The sequence below is a fragment of the Amia ocellicauda genome, chromosome 16 (genome assembly GCF_036373705.1).
Source record: "Amia ocellicauda isolate fAmiCal2 chromosome 16, fAmiCal2.hap1, whole genome shotgun sequence".
NCBI lineage: Eukaryota > Metazoa > Chordata > Actinopteri > Amiiformes > Amiidae > Amia > Amia ocellicauda.
In genome coordinates, this window is record NC_089865.1 from 12392604 (window position 1) to 12405027 (window position 12424).

At 35.0% G+C, this 12424-nt stretch overlaps 2 protein-coding genes across 4 annotated transcripts in view; both read left to right on the forward strand.

Moving 5' to 3' along the window:
• metap1d (methionyl aminopeptidase type 1D (mitochondrial)) overlaps positions 1–4228 on the forward strand; it is a 31036-nt gene extending 26808 nt beyond the window's left edge. For both annotated transcript variants that reach the window (XM_066687712.1, XM_066687713.1), the window contains 4 exons: positions 421–518; positions 1582–1629; positions 2243–2321; positions 4025–4228. In XM_066687712.1, the coding sequence (XP_066543809.1) occupies positions 421–518; positions 1582–1629; positions 2243–2321; positions 4025–4103 (304 nt within the window). In that variant the 3' untranslated portion in view covers positions 4104–4228. The remainder of the gene's footprint in view (positions 1–420; positions 519–1581; positions 1630–2242; positions 2322–4024) is intronic.
• A 920-nt stretch (positions 4229–5148) lies between these two features.
• dlx1a (distal-less homeobox 1a) lies at positions 5149–11949 on the forward strand. 2 transcript variants are annotated; one of them, XM_066688138.1, is made up of 4 exons: positions 5149–5276; positions 8359–8950; positions 9247–9446; positions 10169–11949. In XM_066688138.1, exons 2-4 carry the CDS (start codon positions 8638–8640, stop codon positions 10418–10420), a joined length of 765 nt encoding a protein of 254 aa, XP_066544235.1. In that variant the 5' UTR covers positions 5149–5276; positions 8359–8637; the 3' UTR covers positions 10421–11949. The 2 variants fall into 2 exon arrangements, with proteins under 2 accessions (XP_066544235.1, XP_066544237.1); XM_066688140.1 differs by lacking the exon at positions 5149–5276 and having other exon boundaries at positions 7060–8950.
• Positions 11950–12424: the final 475 nt, after the last annotated feature.

The window sequence follows — 12424 nt, forward strand, 5'->3', positions numbered from 1 at the left end:
AATGCAGTAACTAAAAAAATAAATAAATACATATACTAGCAGAAGAGAAATTTAAAGGAGAATACACAGTAGTGTCTGCTTTAGTTAGGTAGCCATTGTAATAGACATTTGTTGTATTTTCAGTTTTTTATGTTGGTAATATTTATAAATTTCCTTTATATGGCAACAATATAAATGCATAAATGTTTTGGAATTTAAGTTATTTGATCTGGTCTCTTTTCCTTTTCCAAGTATAATACGGAGCAAAAGACATGAAATGTTGAATCTGGCAAGGTTAAAACTACGGTAATCCCTTACAAAACAGTAAAGAATAAGCTTACTCACGGAGCCAATATTTTTGTTATTTCTTTTCAAAAGGAACATTGTATTATTGTGTTTTATTATGGTGTTCAGTGTTTTTATATTCTTTTATAACTGCAGCCAAATAGCCTACTCCTTTGGACTGCAAGTCTGCCCATACTTCATAGGTCATGGGATTGGATCCTTCTTTCACGGTCACCCGGAAATTTGGCATCATGGTAAGATGAAGCTAAATTTAGGAGTTTGTCTTTCAAATTCCCACATGTCATGAAAAACACTAGTGTGTTAATAATATGCTTTTTAAGGATTATACTCCAAAATAAGTCACGTTTATGCTTAGTTTAGTTGTGTTTCCTGTCTTTTCCTATCCTATTTTGAGTAGATGCAAAAGGGTGATTTTTGTGTATGGGAATTTGTAGTTTGGTTTTGTATTTCTTAGAAGATTTTACAACCAACCAATGGAAAAAAGGGGAAAACGTCGGGGAAAACTTCTTACTGCATAATAATATTTAATTTAAATACCTTTTTAGTGGTTTAGAGGAAAGGCCTGGTTTGGCTGTATTTATGCTATTGTTACTTTTCTAAAGTCACCTTTGGGTACATTGAAGAACACTTGAATCCCCAAGAGAAATCACTGAAAGATCACATTTAATGTAACTTCTGACACTGGAAATGGAGACCCATTCCTGCAGGTGAAACTAGTGTTGTCATCACTGCTCTTCCTTCTTGAGACTCAGAAAGCCAGAGGTCCTTACAAGATGTTTTACAGACAGATGTCTCTCCTCTTTCCTAATGTGGAAGCAGGTCTGCATCTCTGGGAAACTCACTCCGACCCATCTTGTGGCCACTAGGTAGCGACCCTTGAAAAATTAGCTCTGAACAGCATTTGGAAATGGCAAAACCTCTTCTGTGTGGCCCCCTATGTCAGACAAATATTTACTGTCATATTGAGGAACTCATATGACTGTAAAAACACAAACTCCAAATGCATGCTGATTATCAGAGACTAGATTTACAGAATGATTACTTGAAAAGAGTTTCTGTATAGATTATATAAGCATTATATATTTTTATAGAAAGAACTAACTGCAGTGCACATGACTGTAAGTGCACTAAAGCAAAGTGAGTCCTTTTAATATTTAATTGACAATAAGGTTTATCTATTTAGGTAAAGCAGTGTCACCATTACTTCTGTGTAGTACTAATCTATAACACTATATTATTCTATCTATATTAAGTACATTTAAATATTATAAAGATATGTTGTCTTTTTTTCCATAGCCAATGAAAATGACTTTGTGATGGAGGAGGGTATGGCATTCACAGTAGGTCAGTAAATTCTATTGCCAATTCTGCCACTTAATAATATTGTAATTTATTAAAAAAAGAAATGTTGCATAATGTTTCCTGTACATTATCCAGTGTTTACAGAAGTATCCAACCCCCCCCCCCCCCCCCAAACCTAATTGACAGTGTACTTTGAAATAAAACTTGTGGGTATAACAACTAAAACATAAAAAAAGAGTCCAGTGAACTTACTGCATTACAAATAGTTGTGATCTCTCTGTATAGCAAAAACAAAAAACTTTAGGAGAGTTAAAATACATGTGTGTTTGCAAACATCGTCTGGTGATAAATGCTGTGAAGGGAAACTGTTTTATCATTAAGCACCATCTGTTTGTTTCTTTTCTCCTTCATTTCCTTATTCCATTAAATATTGGTATTTCAATACAATAGCGTCTCCTAATAGTTTTTAATACTGAAATCAGAAAATGTATCCAAAAATGTCATCACATGCCACATTTTGGAATGCATATAGGGTATTATAAAGAAAGATGAATATTATGTTAAAATGTCATGTAAAAGTTAACACATTTGCCCCATAAATAACACTGTTTCAAAGAAGAGTGTGAATGTTCTCACTCTGTTGCTTTGAATACAGAGCCAATATTGATGGAAGGATCGTCTGAGTTTAAAATCTTACAGGACAAATGGACTGCAGTTTCGACAGACAATAAAAGGTAAGAGATTGTTTATGGGTCTGGTAGTTTATAAAGGTCATGTGGCTTTAAACTCAGGAGGCTACTTTTTCCCCCTCACAAATTGAAATGGAGCAATGTAAATGTGTGATTACTGTCTGAAATAAGAGGAGCCTCCTGTCATGGCAGTATGTTACGGTGCTTGTGTCTGTCATTCACTCAGACTTCACTAAATCCTCTTGTAAGAAGATAACCGAACAACAGTTTATACAAAAAAGAAAGACGACGACTTGGGTTATTGAGAAAAGCCCTTCTCCCAAGAGGCGTTTTGGATCTTGAGCTATACATACACCAGGGACAGCATTGCTCACATACTGCAACATATTTAAATTAACTTCATAGTCAAGAATCACATACTGTACAGCTACTGTTAAAATGATTCAACTGTTCTGGCTTAGATTTATTTTCACTGCTCTAAATTATTTAGTTTTTTTTTAACTAAGGAAGACAAGACCTCTATTTTGTGGGATAACTATGTCATGAAGGAAAAGTCCCAAATTTATATGGTAAACAGTGAGGCGTATCCATGAATCATGTTGATTTCAGCAGGCAATTTCTTACAGTGTGCTTAGACATGACATTATAAAAGGTCGTTTTTTTCCAGTGGGGGGAGATGCCAATTCTGTCACAATGCAGTTTTAATGTATTGGTTCATAGTTGTTCTATTGATTCAATTATTAAAACATCCCAAACAGTCTTGTAAAATGAACAGGTGTGTGAATGTTGTTAAGAAACCAGCCCTGTTATATTTCAACTGTACAGTTTCCTTTAAACCCAAACTTTTTTTTTCTTACTTTCAAGTTGAATTAATGTTGTATATATTCATTTCCTTAACCCAGTGCTGTTTTATATATTAGAACTATTTTTATGAATGAACTGAATTTTAGGAAATTGGTTAATTTGAATATTTCTCCTACTAGGTTTACATGTTCCTCAAATCAATTGTATAATTTATTATTTTATTATTTCTTGGCAGATGCCCTTATTCATATTTAGCAAAAGGTATAAGAAAATATTTTAATGTTTGAAATGCTTTGTAACATTTTACCCCTAAAAGAAATGATTCAGTTTACACTGTCTGTGCTGAAATCTGGCCCAGTGTTCTCTGAATTTAACTCACTCATTTTAATAACATGTCAGTATTAAAGATACTGTTTACATCTTACCTCTTATTAATGCATTAATGCAAGTCCTTTAGGTCTCTTCTTCCAGTTGAGATGAAATTGGTCAATGCTACTAGGGTGCTCAGATTCCATTAACAAAGCTAATTAACCATTGGTATTGAGAAACGGTGTATTTTAATGTATTAGTTTATTTATTTTATATGTATCAAAGGCAAAAAGGCATGCACCTTTGGGAGTAATGAGATTTCTAGCTAAAGGCAAGATTAATACTGGAACCGTTGCCAGAGGTACTGTACTAAATTAGGGCTTCCATGTAAGAAAAAACAAATGTATCATTATAATTAGATACAATGTCCCTTGTTATCCATTTAAGGCAAATTTTATTCTCACTTTCTTCACACCGGTTATAGTGTGGATTACTTTATCCTGCTGTAGACTTCATATGAACTTCAACATACCTGACCTTAAGTATAATATCAAAAGTAAAATATTTATATGTGTAAATTATTTTGTCCCCTTTTTACGTCATAACGTGTGTATTGTGTATCATTTTCTTTTCAGATCAGCACAATTCGAGCACACTATCGTCATTACGTCAGAAGGAGCTGAAATTCTGACCAGACTGCAAGAAGAAGACTGACAAGGATGTTCTGTATTACGTCAAAGAGTTTCAAGAAACACAGTATTGAAAAAGAAACAACATTGTATTTAATTTTCTTTTGTATATAATTAATGTAATTTAAATAAATTGCACGTGGATTTTTACCGTGTGTGCCTATTTATTGAATTGTAGTCATGTATTTTTTCAAAGTGTATATTATCAGTGTAACTAAATGTTTGTGAAAGTGGTAGTTCTTCCACAGTTAAATTGCTGTTTAATCATAATCTATATTTGAAGTTAATGCAAGAAATTGGTTCCATTATGGTTCTGGGATCCTTATGAAAGTCACTTAAATGCCAGCTCTGTGTTTTAATAGGGTCAGGAAGCTGCTGCGACCAGTGATGTCTTAACGTGTCCATTTTCATATCGGAGGTTTTAGTGAATATACAATTGGGTTATAAGAAATAGTCTGTCCATTATTAGGTTGCCACCTGCTGTGTCTGAAATGATGGTTTAACTTTCTCGCGTGAAAAAGCTCATTTAGGTAAACTCAACATTATTATTATTATTATTATTATTATTATTATTATTATTATTATTATTATTATTATTATTATTATCGGTTGTGTATAGTTAGTTTAAATTCCAATTGTATTATTATTAGTAGTGCTATTTGTATGGTATATTTGATTTAATATTCCAAGCAATAATAATAATCTTCTCACGTTTCTGGTTGTAATCAATTGTTCAGAATACAATAAACGAAAATGGCGTGCCTGCTTAGCCCACATTTATGTTCGAGCTAATTCTCAATGGCTTAAATTAGGCTCTTTTGAAATATGCTAGAGATAGTTAGTTACAGTACTTTGCTTAAGTAGAAGTACACAAATCATGAGACCTGGTGTCACTTGTGCAGCCATACAGTCTGCAGACATACGTTGTCATTACAAGTATTTGCTAAACATATCTAAAACTTCCCTGCTCTGCATCTTGAAGTTCAATTATGCAATTAGGTTGATAATCACAGTGACGGAATTTAACTGCCTTTAATTTGTTATTCATGTTGAGATTGTGAGCAGCTACAGGAACAGATGGGTGGCTGTGGGTTTATTTCATCCATTGCTGGCTGAGTGAGAATGAGGTGGAAGAGGGAAAAATGAAGATCTGGACGTTTCGGGCGAAGTCACCCTCAGGAAATGAAGAGAAGAATTGGTATGGTCTTTAACTGAAGTTGGTTTGGATTGCTTAGCTGTTAATTTCATCTGACTTGTGTAAAGCACTGAATGTTTTCCTTTCAGCCAGATCCTGCACGGTTTTCATGGATGAGCCTCAGCATTTGGTATCTGTCAACTTTTAATTCACCCGCAGTGTGTGAATGCAAATCGTACTATTGTACTAATCCGACTGCATTGAATGTGAACCAAGCAGAAGATCAGACTGCTGTGATTAAACTTCACACACTTTTATAACTAAATCGTGGATTATATATATATATATATATATATATATATATATATATATATATATATATATATTATTATTATTATTATTATTAGTGTTGTTGTTTAGCTATCGTCTTAATACTAACAGATGATTTACCATTAACAAACTTATCACCTTTAAAGGCAGTGAAACCGAAGCCTGTACAATATTCATCTAACTGTGAACACAGTTTTAACTATGACGTCCAAGCAGAAGGAAAATTACATTTTCTAGTTAATCGAGAACAATCGGATTATCTGCAATTAGTCTTGCATTATTTCTGTATGTCTGTTGGCATCATAAGATTATCCCTGAATAATTTTATTAGGACTGAAGGATTTACCAACTGCTGTGGTAACGAGACGTCTGTAGTGCAAATTACTGTAAGGTGATGTTATTTATGGTACATCTTCTACAGCATGATTAAACAATGTTTGTTTCTCTAGTGGAGCAAATTTCATCGTCCACGTTTTATTTACCATGTCATAGTATCGGAGATGCGATTTGTTTTCCACTTGGAAATGTTACATTCATGATCACTGCAAAATAATCTTTTTCATGTTGTTCAGTGTTATAACGATCATGCATCTGGATACAATCACATAGATGTCAGGAGATTTAAACCGGCTTTGTCCTCTTACTCCCCAGTGGACTTCAGCACAGGTTACGTTTAAATATTTACAGATCCCTAGATAAAAAGGGATCCTGTGCAATTTAATACAGAAACCTGGGAGGGAAAAACCACAAGAACTGAAGAACAGGTGTCACGTCGATGAAAAAAAAAAACATGAAAGAAAATATTAGAATTGTGGAAAAAAAAAAACACAGAATGACCAAAAACGCATTACATCACATTCATAGTTAATGCATAGTTTTAAATGTTGCCTACGATACTGGTTTTCGATTCCCTGAAATGTAAAGTACTGTTATTTTTACATGTACGGGTGTTTCTGTATAAATATTGATTAATGTGTTTATGATTGATAACATCTGTTATCATCAATGGATTTTCTCTAACTCATATTACAAAAAACAACAAAACAATAACAGCATTCTTAATCTCCTTACATTTATTCATTAATAAATATTTATATAATTATATTTATATAATTATGCGTTTCAGATCAGTTCATTATGGGTTCATACTGTCACTTCGATTATCATAGTCAACAGGCGTTTTGGTGCTATAGACGGGTAGGCGTTATCAACATTTCAGATTTTGGAAATATACTTTCTTCTTACTTTCACTAAAACATTAACATTATATTATATTCCTTAAAGTGGTTGTATATAAGACCCTGAACATGAACACATAGTCATGCATGTTCATTGACAAGTAAAATAATGTTTTTTTTAACCTATACCTATAAGGTTTTTTTCTTTGTTTTCAGTAAAACCTCATATAAATCTCATATAAATCCAACAACATTTTTTTTTTACCATTGTGTGTACATGTATGTATATATTAATGTATGAATGATTATAAGGGGTGAATTATATATTTTAAAAGTCAATGTAATTGTATGTGTGTATGTTTCTTTTTTGTGGTACATTTTAGGTGGTATAAAACGAAACCTAATGCACCTGATGCATAATGAAATGCAACATAAAAATGGTTTGCTTAATTATTTTAAAAGACATAGCTTTATTGTTTTGCTGTTGGCCACTATTGAACTGTCTTCTGAACTTAGGTGTCCCGTACATTTCAAAATGTGCAATAGCCTACTGCAGTAGTTCAATCCAGGCCACTTCACGTCCCTTGGCTGTTTAATGATGAAAGGAGACTGCATGTAGCTAGAAGTGTTAAATATATGGCTAATTATGCGTATGAAAATTAAACATCAGTGTTATGCTAATAAGACTGCCTTCAGCTGTGGCTCAGAGCACTTGAGACTAGCATTTAATCAAATGAATCAGTAACTAATACATGTGCACGTGTGAACTCTCCCAAACCCAAAGACACAGGTTACGATTACAACTTTGTCATTTTATTTGCTTTCATTTACAATTACTGTTATTGTTGTTGTTTGTTAGCCAAACGTAGAACTTCTTTTAAAAATATATAGTGATTGTCTTAAACCGGGGAAAGTGAAATACAACCATTTGAAACACAGTGTATTGCACAATGGAATAAACCATTTGAAATTGTCATGTCTCATGGATCTGATCTATAGTAATATATGTATTATGAGTATATTATTAGTGTAATGCCTTTCTTATGCTATTATTTATAATGCTCTTTTTTCCCAAACCAACAAATTACACGTTTTGCTTTCCTCTTCCAGAATTAAAAAAAATGGGAATAAGATTTTACAGACGAAGGTGATATCAATATTAAAACGTGCACAACATCCTACAACTATTGTTTCTAATTACATTCATTTGAAATTAAATAAGAAACATGATCTTGAATTATTTTCATATAATGTGTAGTTTGATCATTCCATTTATTCAGGGACGTATTTTAAGTTGGATTGAAATGCCTGTTTTTACTGATATTATTATTATTATTGGTGTTGTTATTATCATTGTCATCTATGTTAACAAAGTAACGGTTAAGTGAATAAGATGTGCATTGGAGAATGTGTAACAACTGAAGCACTACATAAATGTATACAGGTTGGTATAGGAAAATGCTACAGCATGTATTTTAGCAATTATCCTTGTCTTCCTTCAAGACAGGCAGTAGGTTTAAAATGATCTCTCACTGACTGCCATGTCTTTGAAACAGATCTGCTGTGAATTTTACTACAGAAATCGGAAATGCACAGAATTGAGCTCTCAGCTTGGCTGTTTTTCTTGAGTTTCCCAGGTCCCCTGGACCCAACCCCAGAATCGCCAATCGGAGCCGCTCTTGGAACCAGTGGACCAATCAGCGCCTCGATTCGATGAATATTCATGACTCGCTGATTCAAACCTTTGAGGCGAGTTTGTGTAGATCCACAGCATCATGCTTAGACTTTTCACAGAGACAAACTCCATTTTCTTATGAATGGAAAGTGAAAAAATCAGATCAGCTTAAATTGGGATCCATCCTTCACTGAGATCATAGAAGAAAACAAAAAGGAAGAGAAGGGATCAGCCAGAAGAGATGACAATGACTACAATGCCAGAAAGTCTTAATAGCCCTGTCTCAGGGAAAACGGTCTTCATGGAATTTGGGCCACCAAGTCAACAAATGTCGCCTTCCTCCATGTCTCACGGACACTACTCCATGCACTGTTTACACTCTGCTGGTCACTCTCAACACGAAAGCTCCTACAGCACAGCTTCATCCTTCCCCAGGTCTCTGGGTTATCCCTATGTCAACTCGGTCGGCAGCCATTCCTCCAGTCCATATATCAGCTCAGTACAGTCCTACCAAAGCAGCTCGACCTTAACCCAGACACGGTTAGAAGACACAGGTAAGAGCGTCTTCGGACTGTTTTCCTAACTTTGAAAGGTTTGGGGACGCTGTGGCTCTGCACACTCCGTCCACTGATTCAAGGCTGGATTGGAAAATCAGCCCAGATGTGCACGTATTAGTCTTGGTAATTATTTATTGCGTAATGCTATAAACAATGTATGCAATTAAGGGTAATTATACCTAAACTGCAGCTAGTAAAAATAGCAAACTTGCACTTCTAACTTCGCTGTGTGCTGCAGCTTCGTCAGGCTGTTTTCATTTTTTCCTGATTCATTTCGTTTTTTTCATTCACAGCGGCAGAGACAGAGAAAAACACAGTCGTGGAAGGTGGAGAAGTGCGATTTAATGGCAAAGGGAAAAAGATCCGCAAACCCAGGACTATTTATTCCAGTTTGCAGCTGCAGGCTCTGAACAGGCGGTTCCAGCAAACCCAGTACCTGGCTCTCCCAGAGAGGGCTGAGCTGGCTGCTTCTCTGGGGCTCACACAGACACAGGTCGGTGGATTGGTCCTGCACACCGTGTTTGTGCTTCTCACTATCTTTACTTTTATTGAGAAATCATCATCATCATGATCATAATAATAATGTCTGGCCGTTTGCCGTGTAGGATAATACGTCTATATACTTAGGAAATGAAAGGAGGTGGGGGTCATGGCATTTCGGCCATTGCTGGGAATTCAATTAAATCTATTTCCGCATTATTTCTGTATGTAAAAATGGGTTCTCTTGTTACACCTGGCTATAAATATAATTGGCATATAGCCTACAAATAATTGTTTTCCTTTTTTCGATGTTTTGCTTTATATTTCAAAATTTTAACATTTAATTTAGTTTGTTTCCAATATTTCAAGCATTCTTCAATGTTTTATTTAACATTATTAATTATTATTATTATTATTATTATTATTATACTAATTATAAAAATAATAATACTAATAACAACATAGGTTATCACAATGTCAGAACATTACTAACATTTTCTCATTTAATTTTGCACCAATCTAACGTTTCCTTTCTACCCTATCCTTGTGGAGATATTTTACACAAAACATTTCAAATCATTTTGCATGCCAGCCAAAGCAAAAACTGCCAGTATAGATGACAACAATGGAAAATGAACACATCAGCTCTATCTAAGACATGATCACAGACGTTCATCCGTTTTATATTGGCAAGAAATGATATATTCATGTATTTACGCGTGCAATCTTTTTCAGGTAAAGATCTGGTTTCAGAACAAGCGGTCCAAGTTCAAGAAACTCATGAAGCAAGGCGGGGGTACGATAGACACCAGCGCCTTGGCCAATGGGAGGGGTCTCTCCAGCGGCTCGCCCTCCGTTGCGCCCGTTTGGAACGCTTCCTCCTCCGGGAAAACCTCAGCGGGCACCCCGGGCACTTACATCCCCAGCTACACCTCATGGTACCCATCGGCACATCAAGAAGCCATGCAGCAGCCGCAACTGATGTGAACAGACACTGTTGCCCCCGCCCCGCCCCCCCCCCGGAGACCGCGGATGGTCCAAATCAGGGGATCCTGGGCCAGACACCCACCGATGCACTGCACCCTGGCCCGCGGCAGACGAGCACAGATGTGATGCGGAGCTTGTTCCCCAAAGCTGACAGCTGACATACCGGCCTCCTCACACCGCTAGACCGTCCAGAGAACAGCCTGGAAGCAGAGAGACTAATACAGGCATCGTCTGTGCGCAGGGGCAGGAAGAATGCCTTGTTTTGTATCAAAAAAACAGAGGGAGAGGATGGTGAAAAAATAGGTCATTAAAGCTGCTGTACCCCATTTCTGTGACCTCTTTATACGTGTAAAAATCGATGTGTGAGATTGTAACCAATAAGTGTATGTATATATGTATATATATATATATATATATATATAGACACATACACATATTGGTAACATACTGTGTTTGTTTTCGTGTGTTATGCTTTATTTAAATTATTTAAATTTGATGTCCACAAAAGTTGTATGGTTAGTTTATTTAAAAAAAAAAAGCGTGAGTGTGTTTTAAAGGGTAATTAATTAACAATTGAACCAACCAAACAATAGCTAAAGAAAACATCACGCTCTTTCCCTGCTGCATTGACCCCAATAACACTGCATGAAACCAGCGCCAGTGACCAGAGCCCCTCGGTTCAGACCCATTTCAAAGCGATTTAAAACCTGATTGAAATGAGGCATTGCAGCTTTAACACAGAAAGAGCAATTTCGATACGACCAGTGATGCCAATATATGATATTGAAGCACTGATCATGCTGATGTATATAGGCATATTTAAATATGAGGCATATATTCAGCTTTTTTTTGTGTGGCTGTATACATGATGCATTGTGAAATGGGATTTTACCTGTGAATATGGAAACTGTGTTAATTAAAATTAATGTGTTTAGCGTTCTATATGTCAAAGTTTAGTTTTATATTGAACACGTTAATTTATTGCTTTGTATTATGAAATCCCCTGTACATACTGTGTAAAGTTTGAAGACAGTAAAATTATGATTTTAAAGGACAGTGGCCGAGGCGTTGAAGTCATTCAAAGATAAAAGCGTCTGGTATAATTATTTTGTATTATCTGAGTTTATTATTATTATTATTATTATTATTATTATTATTATTATTATTATTATTAAATTAGAATAATATCCCGTTGCATTGTAATCTGTAAAATGTAAAGGTTTGGATTTTAAATTAAGTACCAAGTAATCTTAAAACAAAATAAATCATAAAATGATTTGTACATTTAATATTCATGACATATTTATATAATTGTATGGCCGTCTAGAGGATACAACATATTCTCAAAGAGTTATAAATGACAACGTATTATAGTAAACACGAAACACCTTTTAAGAAAATCGTATGCACAATTTGCATTCTTATTTTCACTGCAATTTTATTCCACATCTATCTATCTATCTTCTGCATTACTCCATGTCTGTCTTTGTTTCCCATTTTAGAACATTAAAATGTTCAGTTTAGTCTGACCCTTGTTTTTCTCCCGGAGTAGCTCCTCTAACGTTGGTACTATTATTCCTATAACAATTCTGCTGGTTGTTTCTTTTCATTTTCATTTATAGTCCCTATAAGCTCCTTTATCCTCTTCTGTGGTGACAATAAACCCCCTTTTCAGCGCTGAATGGCAGGGAAAGCACTGGGGTGTGTTAAGTGAATAATTGGGCGAGAAGCAGGTGCTGTAGGAAAAGACTGCGGTTTGTTGAGAAAAAAGTTAAAATGTGGATCAGTAAAAGTGACAAGTTCAAAGGGACTCTTGTTTGGGCTGATGCTGGAGCTGCGCTTTTTCAGCAATTTCTTAAAGTAGCAGTGAAAGCGGGATACAATCTGACTATTAATATAGCGATACTTACACCAATAAATAAGACGTTTAGCATTACTCATTATTATTTTACAAAAGTGATATTTACTAATTCATGTTTTTATTTTAAAAGTATATATATATAT

Bases quoted from the DNA above. Each gene is read 5' to 3' on its own strand.
- dlx1a (XM_066688138.1), top strand. From the start codon at position 8,638: ATGACAATGACTACAATGCCAGAAAGTCTTAATAGCCCTGTCTCAGGG. The intron at 8,951-9,246 runs GTAAGAGCGTCT...TTTCATTCACAG, and splicing joins GACACGGTTAGAAGACACAG to CGGCAGAGACAGAGAAAAAC. The intron at 9,447-10,168 runs GTCGGTGGATTG...AATCTTTTTCAG, and splicing joins TGGGGCTCACACAGACACAG to GTAAAGATCTGGTTTCAGAA.